The sequence below is a fragment of the Podarcis erhardii genome, assembly GCF_964252035.2.
Source record: "Podarcis erhardii genome assembly, chromosome: 2".
In the NCBI taxonomy this organism is placed as follows: domain Eukaryota; kingdom Metazoa; phylum Chordata; class Lepidosauria; order Squamata; family Lacertidae; genus Podarcis; species Podarcis erhardii.
This window is the reverse complement of record NC_138498.1, coordinates 83,931,732-83,948,106: the sequence shown is the minus strand read 5'-3', so window position 1 is coordinate 83,948,106 and position 16,375 is coordinate 83,931,732. Positions and strand designations below refer to the sequence as shown.

At 42.3% G+C, this 16,375-nt stretch overlaps 2 protein-coding genes across 8 annotated transcripts in view; one reads left to right on the top strand and one right to left on the bottom strand.

Annotated features, from left to right (window-relative positions):
- TASOR (transcription activation suppressor) overlaps positions 1-16,375 on the top strand; it is a 74,374-nt gene that overhangs the window by 33,798 nt on the left and 24,201 nt on the right. For 6 of the 7 annotated variants that reach the window (XR_014153133.1, XR_014153134.1, XR_014153135.1 and 3 more), the window contains 3 exons: positions 3,485-3,629; positions 5,146-5,202; positions 15,034-15,983. Coding sequence is in view for 4 of the 7 variants with exons in the window: in XM_081848813.1 (XP_081704939.1) it covers positions 3,485-3,629; positions 5,146-5,202; positions 15,034-15,983 (1,152 nt within the window). In the remaining 3 variants the exon portion in view is untranslated. The remainder of the gene's footprint in view (positions 1-3,484; positions 3,630-5,145; positions 5,203-15,033; positions 15,984-16,375) is intronic. The other variant, XM_081848811.1, reaches the window with a different exon arrangement.
- Positions 1,057-16,375, bottom strand: part of CCDC66 (coiled-coil domain containing 66) — a 63,048-nt gene continuing 47,729 nt past the window's right edge. Inside the window, exon 17 of the transcript XR_014153138.1 lies at positions 1,057-1,259. The gene's annotated coding sequence lies outside the window, so the exon portion shown is untranslated. The remainder of the gene's footprint in view (positions 1,260-16,375) is intronic.

Below are 16,375 nucleotides of genomic sequence, written 5' to 3'. Positions count from 1 at the left end.
TTCAGCCCCATCATAGATTTACAATCACAAAACATGCAGCAAAATAAAGTGTGGAAATAGACCTTTAAAATATTCCTTTCTAAGTTGTTCCCAAAGTTTCCCACTTCCCTTAGCATTGAAAAAGACCACATGGTAAGTTAAAAATGAATTACCTACAAACTCTTCAAAGGTCCGCTTCATGTGCTTTTCCATAGAGTAGCAAGAAAAGACAGGCAGTTAAACTTAGTTTCAAAATTGGTAAATGTTTCGAAATTATTTGTATAGAAACACAAAGGTGGCTTGCTAAAGTCACATGGTCTAAGCTTGCAGCACCCAGCTTGGACATCCTTACTGGTCGATTTCACATGGTGGAAAAAGAGACAACAAAGGTTTTGATTACCCTTCCTCCCAAAGTGAGCAGGTATGACTTACCAAAGCCTAGCAGAACAGCTATGGTTTTAACCCTTTCATGTTTTAATTAGACTGAGCATCTTGGTTATATGAGGCTGGATTTATCCCACACTCTGGTTTTTTTTTTTAATGGAGAAGGGCATTTGATCTCAGTGACAAGTTTAATAAAATTTCCTTCCCCATTCTGGTGGGAAATGTCATCAGACTCTACTATTGAGGACCATAATAACACTTTTCATGCTGGGTTAGGAATCTGGAAGGGAAAGAAGATAGACTTCTTGGCAGAGATGTTTGGCTATGGCAGCAAAGGGAAGAGAAGGAGAGTCCCCATGTATGGGGTGGGTGGGTTCATAAGTAAGCAGAGCTTAGAAGGGAATTATTCTACTCTTTCATACACAGGTTGACTTACAGAAAGGCTATAGCAGCAAAGGATCCAAAAGTACCCTAAGCTACGTACCCACTCCTTCAGAGGGAGTACAGTGGATGCTTGGGTTGCGAACGTGATCCGTGCGGGATGCACATTCGCAACCCGCAGCGCCACGTCTGCGCACGTACGGGTTGCGATTTGGCACTTATGCGCATGCGCAAAGCGCGATTTAGCGCTTGGGCACATGCGTGACCGCTGAAACCCGGAAGTAACCTGTTCCAGTACTTCCAGGTTTTGGCGTCCGTAACCCAAAAAAACACAACCTGAAGCGGCTGTAACCCGAAGTATGACTGTATAACCCCATCAAGAGCAGGCAAGCTCCCATACATCCAGTCTAAGGAACCACCCACTTCAGTCTTATCGGGATTGAGTTTCAGTTTGTTCACTCTTATCCAGTCCATTACTGAGGCAAGACAACAATCCAGCACACCAACTACTACACCTGCAGATGTAAAGGAGAAGTAGAGTTTTCATAGTGCTGATAACATACTCCAGACCTCCAGATACTCTGTGGTTTCATGTGGATGTTAAACAGCACAGGGGATAAAATTGAGCCCTGAGGAATCCTGCATTGAAGCATTCTGGAGCTGAAAAGCATTCCCCAAACATCACCCTCTGGAAACAACCATCCAAGGACCAGAACCAACACAAAGTAGTGGCACCTAACCAGAACAGCAACTATGGGAAGCATGTCATGGTCAGTGGTATTGAAGGCCGCTGAGAAGTTGAGAAGAGGAACACATTTCCCCTGTCGCTCTCCCGACAGAGATCATCATACAAGGTGACCAGAACAGTTTCTGTGCCAAAACTGGGCTTAAACCCCGATTGAAATGGATCTAGAAAATCGGTTTCCTCCCAGAGCACCTGGATCCTGGTGCACAGCCACCTGCTCAAGAACCTTGTCCAAGAAGGGGAGATTGGCAGCTGGCCAGTAGTTACTTAGATTTTCTGAACCCAGAGAGGGTTTCTTGAAGAGTGGTTTTACCACTACCTCCTTCAAGCAAGCAGGACCCCACGCCCTCTTACAAGGAGGCATTAATCACTTCCCTGCTAGTTTTTATCAGCCAAGAAGGAAAAGTGTTCAAAGTGCAATTGGTCACCCTTATCAATCCAAGCACCTTGTCCACGTCCTCAAGCTTTACTAACTGAAACTCATCCAACAGAAGAGAACTAGTGCTCTGGAAACCCCTTGAGATTCATCTGCTATAATAGAGTCAAGATCCTGGTGGATGCAAGTGATTTTGTCCTCAAAATGCTGTGCAAACAAAGTCACAGCAAGCCACTGTCTGTTCCACCACCTCCAGGCCAGACTGTAAGAGGCCCCACGCTACCTGGAAAAAGCTACCAAATGGCACAGTGAGAGGTTGCGATGGAGGCAGCAAAGTGTGCCTTCTTTGCTGACTTCACTGCCCCTAGGTAGGCTTTATTATGAGCCCTCACCAGTGTTCGATTACATTCAACCCATGTTTTTCTCTTACGTTTGAGCCATCTCCCAGCTTGTTTCATCGCTTCAAGCTTTGGAGTATACCAAGGAGCCAAACAGGCTCTATGAAGCAGGGGATGGTGCTCATATCAACAGCCTGAGCCATTCAGTTGTTCCAGAGGTCAGCCAGATCTTTGACAGGAGTGCCAGTCATATAATCTGGGAATCCTCCAGAGCCACCTGGAAATCTACTGAGTGAGGGAGGCCTGGCATTCAGCAACAGCAGTCGCGGATCCAAGGGCTGGCTGATAGGACAACTGCACTTTCCCAGGTTAAAAGAGGGGGTTTGGCACACAACAGTCACTAACTGCCTATGCCGTGTGCCTCTTACCCGGTCAACTTAATCTCCTACACTTTACCTCCCCCTACCCTGAGCCACTGTGATTGGCTCTCCTCAGCTCTTTTCTTCCCAGGCACATCCCACATCTTCAATTAAAAAGCAACAAAACCTCAAATTTAAAACATTCGAGTTAAGCAGTTAAAAACAATTTTAAACAATAGGGGTGATAATAAAACCCACTAAGCAATAACCCAACCCAATGAGCCGTTTACAAGTTCTAAGTAAAGAAAGATGGTAACTGATTACACCTTATTGATGGGCCAGTTTTAAAGGTCCTTCACCCATAGTATCTGCGTATTTATTTGTTTTGCTTGTTTACATTTCTTTAATGTATGCATTTATGATTCAATTTTGCTACTTTTTTGTTTTCAGTAATGGCAACAGTCTTTCTGGTCTCTTTTGCCTTTTTGCCTTTTCCCTTTATTTCAGAAGTTTTATTTTGCTTTCATGAAGAAAGGGGTTCTGGAAGTTCACAACTGTTCACATGTAATATAATCTAAATCTATACTGGTTGATAATAGAGACGAGTTACATTAATTTGTTCTATCTAACTGGTGTGAAATCTGAATTTGTCATTAACTAAACTGGATTTCAAGGGGTTGACTGTTCCTTAAGTTGTTTTAGGGACAAATGTTTCCTAAAGAATAAGCTTTGTTAAATGCTGGGATTTCGGAGTAAACATGCATTGGGCTGTGGGAATGTTTTTTAAATGTAGTTAAACAGCAAGTGCTTTGATGTAAAGGCAAAATTGTTTTCATAGAGACGCTTAAAATATTTTTACATTGAAATGGCTAAAAGGTAACAAGTTAGAATTATCAATTGAGACTACTATGTGTTTGTTTAGGAAACAAGCACTGGAAGTGTAAGTAGCTTTGAAGGTGGTAGCCCATGTCCTAGCACACCCATTGAACATACTTATCATAGACAGCATTCCGGCTCATACAACGTTGAACCAACTGAAATGCAATGGAAGCTGATTCCTATCACAGGTAAGTAACCATTTTATAAATATAAAACCTAAAGTTTTGTGTCTTTTTGATACCCAGTTCTTAAAATGGCAAAAGGGATGTGTGCATACTATTACATATTCCAGTAATATTTGAATTCTGATCAGGTTATTCTGATAGTGTTTATGGCAGTGAAAACCACATTTTCAGACCATCTGTGTATACAGTATTATGACTAAGCCTCATGTTATTTAAGCAAATAAGCAATAACTGTTGAGATTAGATCTACTGGTTCTATCATATACAGTACAGTATATCTTTCTGGAAGTGGGCACATTAGGATTTTATGACTGAGGGAGTAAAGTTGGAAGACACCGAGCAAACCATAAAATCTGTGTCTTCAGATAGTTCTGGAGTTGAAAGTAATGTTTTGCCATATGCTGACATACTCGTGGGTGGTCTGGCTGTAGATTAAAATTAGTGCTATCTACCAGCAGGGGCTTCACTATTACAAGGGCATACAGTTGGCACAGCTGTGTACATTACACCACTCAAAAGGAATATATGCTATCTTACCTTGAACTCTAGTTTTGTTTTTGTTTTTTGTATGAGTGAAACTAGGCAAATGTTTTACCACACCTTGATCAAAATATGAAAAGGTGACCAGATAAAATTGCTTCATAGGCTGGATTTGGTATAGAGGTTGCCAGAAGACCATTGCTAAACTGACATATTACATGCAATCTCAGACACACCTTTTAAAACCTTGGCTGAGGGCTAGTACAAAAACTTTTTAGGCAACCTCTGTGTCCAGTGTAATAATTTGAGGGCAATACTGAACCTTGTAGGAGCAAGCTTTACCGAAGCAAGTTTGCCTTGCCAGGTACTCCAGCTTTTCCTACTTATTTGTCAATTGTTACCGTACCCTTTTCAAAAAGCTCTGGAGTTGCGTAAGCATTTTACCAAAAGGAGAGACAGATGAATTCTGAAAAATTCTCTTTTTTACTGCAATTTGTCCAGTGGGGTGCCTTTTTATTGTTGCTTCTCATTATTTGAACTGTTACCTATCTTTTAAAATGCTGTTTTGATATTTGGAGGCATATTTGTTTCATCAAACAGCAGCAACTGGGTCTACTTGCTTTTGGTGGTAGTTTCCATATTTGTATTAAAGGCTTGAAAGAAAAAGTCTTGAATAGCATATTCTACATCATATTTTTCACTGAGAAGCAGAGAGTATTTGATACAATCTTGGTGTGGGAGCAGCAGTGGCATGGTTAGGTAGCTCAAACCCCAGTGTACCAAAGCACTTAAAATGGGGAATTCCCAGTCTGCTGCCTTTTGCAGTTTTAACAGATGTAATGAATTCTGGAATTCAAATCTTTCCCAGAATGAAAAGAGACCTATGATACCCAAATATGTTGGAAATTAATACCAATAATTAGTTTTATACTCTCTAAAGTGGCCTAACTATCTTAAATTGGTGCTGTAGTATCTTAAATTGTAGTGCTGTAGTACATCTTGAGAAACTCTAACCTTGCTAACTGCTGCTCTCCCTCAGGAGGGGCAGGAAGAGTTCCTGAAGAGCACCTGAGAAAACATGGAGGTAACCAAACAGGTGAGAAGGGTGGCCTTTATTGCATATGCTCCTTGCTATCTAGATAGCTTTAAAAAAAAACAGTTCCTTGGTAGCCCCCTCCCCAATAGAGTTAAGGAAGTGAATCCACCAAAGCAAGTATATTCAGAGTTTGAAACTTGAGAAATACAGTTGAATTAAGGCACCCAGGTAACATGGGAGCAACTGTAGTTACAATCCTTGATGCAGGATGTGGGTGGCGCTGTGGTTGAAACCACCGAGCCTCTTGGGCTTGCCGATCAGAAGGTCGGTGGTTCGAATCCCTGCACTGGGGTGAACTCCTGTTGCTCTGTCCCAGCTGCTGCCAACCTAGCAGTTCAAAAGCACACCAGTGCAAGTAGATAAATAGGAACGGCTGCAGCGGGAAGGTAAACAGCGTTTCCATCCGCTTTGGTTTCCATCATGGTGTTCCGTTGCACCAGAAGCAGTTTAGTCATGCTGGCCACATGACCCAGAAAGCTGTCTGTGGACAAATGCCAGCTCCTTTGGCCTGAAAGCGAGATGAGTGCTGCACCCCATAGTTGCCTTTGACTGGACTTAACTGTCCAGGGGTCCTTTACTTTTTTACCTATAACCCTTGAAGGGAATTCCAAGTGCATCAGTCATAATAGGAGATTGTTAGTTTTTAACAACAAAGCTTTGCTGTTGAATATTGAATGTTCATAAAGTCGATTGTAAAATTCTCAGTGAACTGCTTTGGTACCTTAACAGGTAGTTGTTATAATTGATAGAGCTATATGAAATATACAAAGGGCCAACATACATATTGTGTTAATATAGATAATCATGTAATTTTTATATATAGCGTATCAATTTTCATCCTATGAGGGATATACACTTCACATAATAAATGTGTCTAATTTGTGATGTTCCGTATCATGTATAAATAATATAGATGAATTTATTTGTAGTTAAGTTGTTCATATATCACTTTGCAGGCTTAAAGTGATCGGCATATTATGCTTAGTCAGGGTACCAAGGTTGTCTGCTCTTGATGGGGTTACACTCCCTCTGAAGAGTACCCATTTCTATTGTGAATCTAAAATTATAAGTATCCAGCATGTGTGAACATAACATAAGTTCTAATGACTGTATTTTTCAGAGCCTTTCAGTCATAATTTCATTGGAAACAACCGCATATCTACCAAGCTATCTCTTTTTCCATAATACGGCCCATGACATCTTGAAAGCAGTAGCGTGTATCTGGTTCCAAGTTATGGTTCCATCTCTGGTCTTATACTACTAGGGACGCGGGTGGCGCTGTGGTCTAAACCAGTGTTTCCCAACCTTGGGCCTCCAGCTGCTTTCGGACTACAATTCCCATCATCCCTGACCACTGGTCTTGCTAGCTAAGGTTGATGGGAGTTGTAGTCCAAAAACAGCTGGAGGCCCAAGGTTGGGAAACACTGGTCTAAACCACTGAGTCTCTTGGGCTTGCTGATTGGAAGGTCAGCGATTCAAATCCACTGAATGGTTGTGAGCTCCCATTGCTCTGTCCCAGCTCCTGCCAACAATATAGAAACGACAAAATACATAATAAAAACAAAAACTAACCAATAATCCTGTCAACACATTTCAAAGGGCGTTGGATGTTAACCAGCCAAATGCCTGGTTAAAAAAAGAAAGTTTTCATCTGGCACCTAAAGGTGTATAATGAAGGCGCCAGCTGAGCCTTCCTGGGGAGTGCATTACACCAACAGGGAGCCACTGCAGAAAAGACTCGTTCTCATGTTGCCACCTCCTGGACCTCTTGTGGACAAAGTGAAGAAGGGCCTTGGATGATAATCTCAGGTCCTGGTAGGTTCAAATGGAGAGAAGGGGGTCCTTGAAGTATTGCGGTTCTGAGCTGTTTCAGGCTTTGTAGGTGAAAGCCCACACTTTGAATTGGGTCTGGAAACTAATTGGCAGCCAGTACAGTTGGGCCAGGATCGGTGTAATGTGTGCACGCAATCTCTGGTGAACAACCTGGCCACTGAATTCTGCACCAGTGAAAGTTCTGAACCGTCTACAGAGGCTGTTCTGTGTACAGTGGACGCTTGGGTTGCGAATGTGATCCATACAGGATGCGCGTTCGCAACCTGCAGCGGCCGGCCTGCGCATGCGCGGGTTGCAATTCGGCGCTTCTGTGCATGCGCGACCCCCGAAACCCAGGAGTAACCCGTTCCGGTACTTCCGGGTTTCAGCAGGTCCGTAACCTGAAAAAACGCAACCTGAAGCATCTGTAACCCGAGGTATGACTGTATAACATATTGCAGTAATTAACCGAGAGGTTACTAGAGCATAGACGGCATTAGTTAGGCTATCCCTGTCCAGATAGGGGTGCAACTGGGCCACCAGCCTTAGCTCATAGAAGGAACTCTATGACAACCGTGAATCTCTCTCAGATAGTCATCAGTACAGTGGTACCTCTGGATGCGAACGGGATCCATTCCGGAGCCCCGTTTGCATCCAGAGCAGAATGCATTCTGTGCAGGTCGCGATTTGCTGCTTCTGCACATGCGCATTACGTCATTTTGAGCGCCTGTGTCTGCGTGAGCGGCGAAACCCGGAAGTAATGTGTTCTGTTACTTCTGGGTTGCCGCGGAGCGCAACCCAAAAACGCTCAGCCTGAAGCAACTTCAAGCCAAGGTATGACTGTACAGCATACCAGACGGGACATACCATTGATGTTGCCTTTGCCACAAGTGATATGAGGGATGGACTGAGGATAAAGGGAGTGCAGTGCACTTCCTTGTCATGGTCAGACCATTATCTGGTTAAGATTGGATGGACAATGGCAATTCTCCCCTGTAAGGGTGGTGAGCCTATTTAGGTGCCCTCAGAGGTTGATGGAACCTGATGAGTTTCTGCATACTCAGGGAAGTCTTCCAGTGGAGAAAGCTGAAGATCCTGTTGAATTCCTGTTCTCATTATGGGAAAGCAAGATAAAATGGGCAGCTGATGCAATCCCATATGACATTGTGGAGCCTGAGGAGCCTCTTGGTATTTTGAGGAGCTCTGGAATATGAAACAAACTGGGTGTGGATTAGAACAGAAGTGGCACGTCTTGCTTGGAAGCAGGGTGGATTTGATTTGAATCAAATTGATTTAAATCACTAGTCAGTAAGACTTGATTTAAATCATTTTAATTTTTTTACAGAAAGACTCATTCTTGCTGGTATAATCTTAATATTTACAACCAGATGAAGATTTCATTTTTGGAATAATACATTTTCTACATTGACAGATAATTGTGAAATTATTGTGAGGTTTAATAACTTTTCTGCTGTACTTTATTGGAAGGAGAAAATTAATCATTTCCTTAAGAACAATTTAAACAATTTATTTAACTAAAACAATAACATTATAGCATATGTGTCCATGTTTGTTAACTCATGTGGTTAAACAATTTTTTAAAAAAAATAACCTTAGACTGAGTTTTAGCACACATGAAAAACTTAAAACAAATCCTTTTTTCGTGATGAATAGCCTTTGGACTATAATATAACTTAAATAGAAAACAATCTTTAGAAAGATTTCCCCCCTAAAAGTCCGATTTAAATTTTAAAAAATCCACCTGAACACCTGTTGGAGCACATAATCGTGCCTATTATGTGGCAGTGCAGGGTGCCAAAAATGGTCACTTCACAGCTTGCATTGCATCCTTTGGTAGCCAGGTGGCGGAGTTATTTTGGATGTCCAGAGACTATTGACACCTTCCGTGGGGGAAGGACCTTGCGGGCATTCAGAGACCTATTTTGACCAACTGCCTACAACTTTGAAGATTGATAAAGTCACTCAATTTAAGAGTGCTCTTGACTTCACCCTTTTTGCTGCTCAAGCTGTGCAGTGCCACTATGAAGGGTGTGTTGTGGAACCAGTCCTGCTAATGCAATCATCTGATGTAGACAAGGTGCTGGTGATAATATGACCACATGGCCTCCTGACCCCTCTCCCCCCTGGCCTATTAATTCTGACATAAGGGAGGTGACTGGATGTGTCCAGAGCATGGTTAAAATTTCATTGGATGAGGGGATGGGGCCCACTACCTTGGGAAGAAACAGTAGTGTGGCTGCTCCTAAAGAAACTGACTCTTGACCCATTGCGCTGGAACAATCACCAACCAGTTGCAAATATTCACTGTTGGTGGAAGATGGCAGAGAGGATTGTGGTGGGGCAACTGCAGGCATTCTTAAATGATACAGATTATTTAGATCCATTCAAGTCTTGGTTCAGGCCTGGCTGTGGGACTGAGTTGGCTTAGGTCACCCTGATGGAAGATCTTTGCAGAGCATGGACAGGAGAGCAACCTTGCTCCTGCTGCTTGATCTCTCATGTTGTCCTCCTGGACCAGCTCTGAGGAATGGGAGAGTGCTTTTCAGCTCCCTGGCAGTTAAGCTATGGGGTGCTACAGGACACTATTTTATTTCTGAGGCTATTTTATATCTATATGGAGCAGCCATTAAGAGTTTTTGGGGTGAGGTGCCGTCAGTATGCAGATGGTATCCAGCTCTGTTTCTCCATAACATCTGAATCCGAAGAGGCCATGCAGTCCCTCGGGTGCTTGAATGCAGTGGTGAGATGGATGACAAAAAGCAAGCCTAGCTTGAATCCTAGCAAGCCGGAGGCACTGGATAAGTAGTCCCCATGTCTGAGAAATGGATAAATTGCCTACCCTGGATGGGGTTCTACTGCCCCTGAAGGTGCAGGTTTGCGGGTGCTTCTAGATTTAGCTCGTTTCATTGGAGGCTCGGGTAGCGTCAACAGCTAGAAGCACATTTCACCAACTGCAGCTGTTGTGATAGCTACAACTGTTGCTGGATGGGGGAAACTTGGCTACAGTGGCTCATGCATAGATTACTGGATTACTACAATACACTACTTGAGGCTTCCCTTGAGTTTCGATGCAGAATGCATATAACCCATTTGCTCAGGGATCTGCACTGGTTGCTGATTGGTTACCACTGTACTCTAAATAAATACTTTTGTTCAGACAGGTTTCCTGGAAATGTGTGTTTTTAAATTGTTTTAACTTATTGTTGATTTTCGTTTTTAAAAATGTTTTAAATACTTGTATTTAATACGAATAATTTTATTGTTTTATTCTCTTTGTAAACCTATTTAAACTTTTTTCTTCTGAGCATGGTTTAGTTTTTAGAAATAAAACAAGGAATGTTCTTGCTTGAACGGAGAACAAGTTGACTGTGAAAGCACCCTAGTAAGAGTATTCTAGTAAGTATACTCTTACTAGGAATTACATACAAGAGACAAAAGAGGAGAAGTCAATACAAAACAAGACACAGTGCAGTAGTTTAGATGCTGCCTCTGTATTTGGGAAAATAAAATTGCAAGCATTGCAATGGTAGTAAATAAATGTTTGGTAGTGTTTGGCAATGTTTGGCAATCTTGTGTTTCTTCACAAATGGCAGCAATGGGATTTTTAGCTTTGTTGGATTTCATAGAATGAAATGGGATTCAGAGACCTCTAAAATCTAACTTGGCTTTGCAGACACAAATAATCTCTCACATGCTAAGAAATAAATCTTATTTATTTGTTTATTTGCTTGCTTGCTTGCTACTAGTTTACTGATCAAAGCAGAATACATTAAATACTCTGCTTTTTCCTTTATCCTACCCAAATAGACATGGTGGGTGAAATCCATTCATGGTAGATAAGGGGAAGTGACTGTTGCCGATTTCCCCTTCTTCACAAATCAGTTGCAGATTGTTGGTCAACCTTTCAGAACAAGGTAGAAGGTAGTGTGGGATCAGAAACCCTAGCCTGAGTAATCCTGAGTAGTCCCACCCACTATTGTTAAAATAGAACTGTAAAGATTTGGAGGAAAGCATGTTGAATACTGATCAGATTGTGCATGGTGACTTAGAAGGGCAGGGGGTATTTGTGTTTGTGAAGTAAAAAGTTACAGATATTAACTTATGTAAAAAAGCAAGTCCTAAAATATTTTTTTTGAATATAAATATTTTCTTTGGAAGTTGGATTTTAGCACCAGATAGTGTATCATGCCAAATTTAAGTCTTTTTACTAGCATTTCTTTCTTGTATATTTCTCATGTCGTTAATCACTAGGATGGGTTTGGGGCTAATAAAGGAAATGACTGGATTGTGTGCATACTCCCTTCCCTTTTGCCTTGTGCAAAAAGTGTCAAGGGAGTGGTTAAAACTACCCCTCAGGTTCATTCCTGGTAGGGGATTCAATAAGAAACGCAACTAAGGACTCCAGCAAAACAATACCCTTCATTAACTTTACTGCAGCAAAGGACAGTCCCATAAGTACTAGTCTTTTACATACAACTTACACCATACTAAGTACGTAACTGGTTCCACGTTGTCCATTCCACGTCAGCCATGACAGGACATCATGTTCTGGTCAAGATGTCCCCTACAGGTCATCTTACTATAATAGACTAACCTTTGATCAGAACAGTAACATCGAACAAGCAGATTCCACAAACATATTTTACAGCTTCTTTCTCCTTGTCTTCTAATACACATAGTCTAATATTAATAAAGGCCTTTATACGTCATACACATTAACACATTCCAGTTATGGATAAATACATTCCTATGTGTAATGAATTACCTTACTAACATCCTTAATATCTTTTATTGTTATATTAGCCTTATTTATTTTCCATTTCCATGTCTTTCACTATGGTATCTATTATTCTTTGCCAACCTTAATTAATTGCCAACTATGATTACAAAAGGTTCATATTTGAGAGCTTGGGTCATTGATGTTTGAATACAGGTCAAGCTGACAAGGTAAGTCAGCATCCTTTGGTCAGTAATAATAATAATAATAATAATAATTTATTATTTGTACCCCGCCCATCTGGCTGGGTTTCCCCAGCCACTCTGGGCGGCTTCCAACAGAGATAAAAAATACACTAAAATGTCACATATTAAAAACTTCCCTGAACAGGGCTGCCTTCAGATGTCTTCTGAATGTCAGGTAGTTGTCCATCGCCTTGACATCCGATGGGAGGGCATTCCACAGGGCGGGCGCCACCACCGAGAAGGCCCTCTGCCTGGTTCCCTGCAACTTGGCCTCTCGCAGTGAGGGAACCGCCAGAAGGCCCTCGGAGCTGGACCTCAGTGTCCGGGCAGAACGATGGGGGAGGAGACGCTCCTTCAGATATACTGGACCGAGGCCATTTAGGGCTTTAAAGGTCAGCACCAACACTTTGAATTGTGCTCGGAAACGTACTGGGAGCCAATGTAGGTCTTTCAAGACCGGTGTTATATGGTCTCGGCGGCCGCTCCCAGTCACCAGTCTAGCTGCCGCATTCTGTATTAGTTGTAGTTTCCGGGTCACCTTCAAAGGTAGCCCCACGTAGAGCGCATTGCAGTAGTCCAAGCGGGAGATAACCAGAGCATGTACCACTCTGGCGAGACAGTCCGCAGGCAGATAGGGTCTCAGCCTACGTACCAGATGGAGCTGGTAAACAGCTGCCCTGGATACAGATTTGACCTGTGCCTCCATGGACAGCTGTGAGTCCAAAATGACTCCCAGGCTGCGCACCTGGTCCTTCAGGGGCACAGTTACCCCATTCAGGACCAGGGAATCCTCCACACCTGCCCGCCTCCTGTCCCCCAAAAACAGTACTTCTGTCTTGTCAGGATTCAACCTCAATCTGTTAGCCGCCATCCATCCTCCAACCGCCTCCAGACACTCACACAGGACCTTTACCGCCTTCACTGGTTCTGATTTAAAAGAGAGGTAGAGCTGGGTATCATCTGCATACTGATGAACACCCAGCCCAAACCTCCTGATGATCGCTCCCAGCGGCTGCATGTAGATGTTGAAAAGCATGGGGGAGAGGACAGAACCCTGAGGCACCCCACAAGTGAGCGGCCAGGGGTCTGAACACTCATCCCCCACCACCACTTTCTGAACACGGCCCAGGAGGAAGGAGCGGAACCACTGTATGACAGTGCCCCCAGCTCCCAGCCCCTCAAGACGGTCCAGAAGGATGTCATGGTCGATGGTATCAAACGCCGCTGAGAGATCCAGCAGAACTAGGAAACAGCTCTCACCTTTGTCCCTAGCCCGCCGGAGATCATCAACCAGTGCGACCAAGGCAGTTTCAGTCCCATGATGAGGCCTGAATCCCGACTGGAAGGGATCCAAACAGACACCAGTTTTCTCAGATACATCAAAAAGAATTAATATTTTTTGGTCAGTACAGTAAACAGACACCAGTTTTCTCTGATACATCAAAAAGACAATTAATATTTAACAACTAGATCAACAAATAAAGCTTTCCATTATTTCTCTTTCTAAATTAGGCACAAAGTTCAGGCTAGCTGTAATTGTCAGGCCTGCAATACATTCTTGCATTTTGAAGCCTAAGGTTTTGGGCTGCAGGAGGCAAATCCTCAGTTTCCCTTCACAAAGGGGAAACTTGCCACCTGGGAGGCAGTCCTGCTCTTTCTGTCAAGCAGAGCTCTTCTCAGTCTAATGGCTAAAGGGAGAGAAGAAATTGAAAGCATACAGTTAAAAGGGTTTCCCAATGTTTCACCTGTTGAAACAGTGTACTGTATTTAGACAGGAGATTGAAGCTGATTTTTGTCCCACTGCTCTCTTAGGAATTGATGTTTTGTTAACTTGCATGACAGTTAAACATAACGCTCCCCAATAATGTTAATGATTTACAAAAGTTTTCCTTCCGTGAAAAACTCACAAGTCAGTGAGAAACTGGCTCAGAGATAAGTGTTCTGTATTGTTTGCTTATCAATTGTTGTGTGAAAAATGATGTGTTTAACCCCCCCCCCATTCCTCCTTTTATGGAATGTCTAGTTGAAGAGGCTTTTGAGTGTTTCATTTGCATTCTGCAAATTTGTTCGAAAGTTTCTAGTGCAGTATATATATTCTATATAATAAAGTTCATCCCGTGCCTTTCTATACTGTACAATATTTATTACATTGAATTCCCATATAATTTTTACCTGTTTGGTGCTTAATGTATTTTAACCAGTATTGTCAATCTAACCTATTGACAAAGGTCTGCATTCCTCACATTAAGCAATGTAGGAGGCAAACCTTGTTGTTATTATTTTTTAAATAACAGAACAACTGTTAACTGTGTGGATATTGACATTGCGAGAAGTTAGGGTGTCCAGAACTTGCTTGGTTGCATTCAGTTGGTTGTAGCAACTGTTAACATGTTGTAGCGAATGGAATAGGTCGCACTGTGTCCTTGGTTGTGGGGCGCATGTGTATAGTGCCCATGATTGCTTCTCTGAGTTGCAAATATGTATATGGGTCCAAAAAGATTGGAGACCTGCTTTGCTCCAGTATTACTGCTGCACTTCTGTTGCAGGAACAGATGCTTCGCTAGTGTCTGGTGTGACTTATTAAGCGCACCAGCTGTGTCCTTAGATCAGTTTGAGGACTCTTAAGTCTAAGTGAGCTGCTGTTCTGGCCTAAGAGGGCCCTTGTGGGAAAGGATGTGCGTAGCCTCAGGAATTTTAATACAGTGGAACCTTAGTTTTCGAGTGTCTCGGAATCCGAACGGAAGTGAATGCTTCCGTTTTGAATGCACCTCAGAGGTTGAATGACTTCTGAGGCGCGTTTCTCCATTTTCTGAATGGAATTTGCTGACCGCCCATTGCGCCTCAGTTTTCGAAGGTTTCGGGAGTCGAATGGTCTTCTGGAACAGATTAAATTCGACAACCGAGGTACCACTGTACTGAATTTCTTCTTGGTATTTTATCAATTAAATGCAGTTTGACCGAATTCATTGCTGTTGATGGCATAGATATTTACTCTTACTGCTTCATGAATACTAAGTAATGACTCTTCCTATATAGGCTTGAAATCTCGAGAAGAATTACTGGCTTGTCCACCACCAAAGGATGCTTCTGAAGATGACCCCCGTATAAAAAAAAGAAAAAGTTCTGATCATCAGTTTGAATACTCTGCATTTACAGACACAAAGAGGAGGAGAATAGAAGAGGGAGTACATACAGGTGAAGAGAATTTTGAAGATCGGTGTGAACTTGAGACAGAACACTTTTTGCCAAATAAGCACTCCATAACTGGAATAATAGAAACAGCAATATTGGAAGAATACAATCTCTTTACCAAAAAGATTCAGAAGATTTTGAAGCAGAAGAATATCATGTATGTCAGTGCAATACCCAGACCTGTCCTTTCAGCCCAGGAGAAGGTAATAAGACTTTCTGAATATATATGCTTACAGGCATCAGATATTGCTGTCCAGGAATACATAGAGAACCTGAGTGAACAGCTCAGCAATGTTGTTGCATCGTCATCTTCGTATGCTATCCACAGTGCCCCGTTTACTAGAAGTCCTGGACCAGTAAGCGATTCAGTTACTGACACTGGATTACATTTGCCACCAGAAGAGCCAGTAGCTCTTCCAAGTGGTTTTGACATGGAGCGGTTTCCAGAACCACCATGTAACAAATTGGAGGAAGATTCAAGCATTAATGAGCAGAATCATTTAGCGTTCTTGGACACAGGAAAAAAACAGAGTTCCGGGAGCACCAACATAGAAGTGAAGTCGCCAGCTAATCCAAATGTGTCTACTGCTGACCCTGGGCACCATCCAGATAAGATTCCAACATCTACAGATAACCTTGCAACCCCGCCTGACATCAGTGCTATGATAAACCAGATATCATTTGAGGACGGCTTTTTCAAACGCATCTTCAAAATTATTAAAGATGTCCAAAAAAATGCTCTGAAATTCTACATTCATGAAAAACAAGAGAATGCACTTTGTAAAGAAATAAAAGTATGTATATTTCCCATATGTTTCTTTATCATAATATTTTAGGAGATAACATTTATGCTTTCTTCTTCTTGTAACCACATTGGGATTATACTCAAGGGGCCATATAAAACTATAGTGATTTTTTATAATACTCAAGCCAATATTATTTCATATGAGCATAGTAGCAGCATAGATAATAGGGTTGGGTCCAGGCTGTCATTCTCATAGGAGACCTGTTGAAATAAATGTTAGACTGTCTTAAATCCCATTAATTTCAACAGGTATAGTCTAAGTGTGACTTAATCTGGATCAAAGCCGTCTAATACATGACCCTTAAGGCCTTTTTTGGTAGCCCTTGGCAACTCTTGTGCTGCCTTCCCAAAGCCGGGTAAGTGAGGACCTGGGATTTGGAA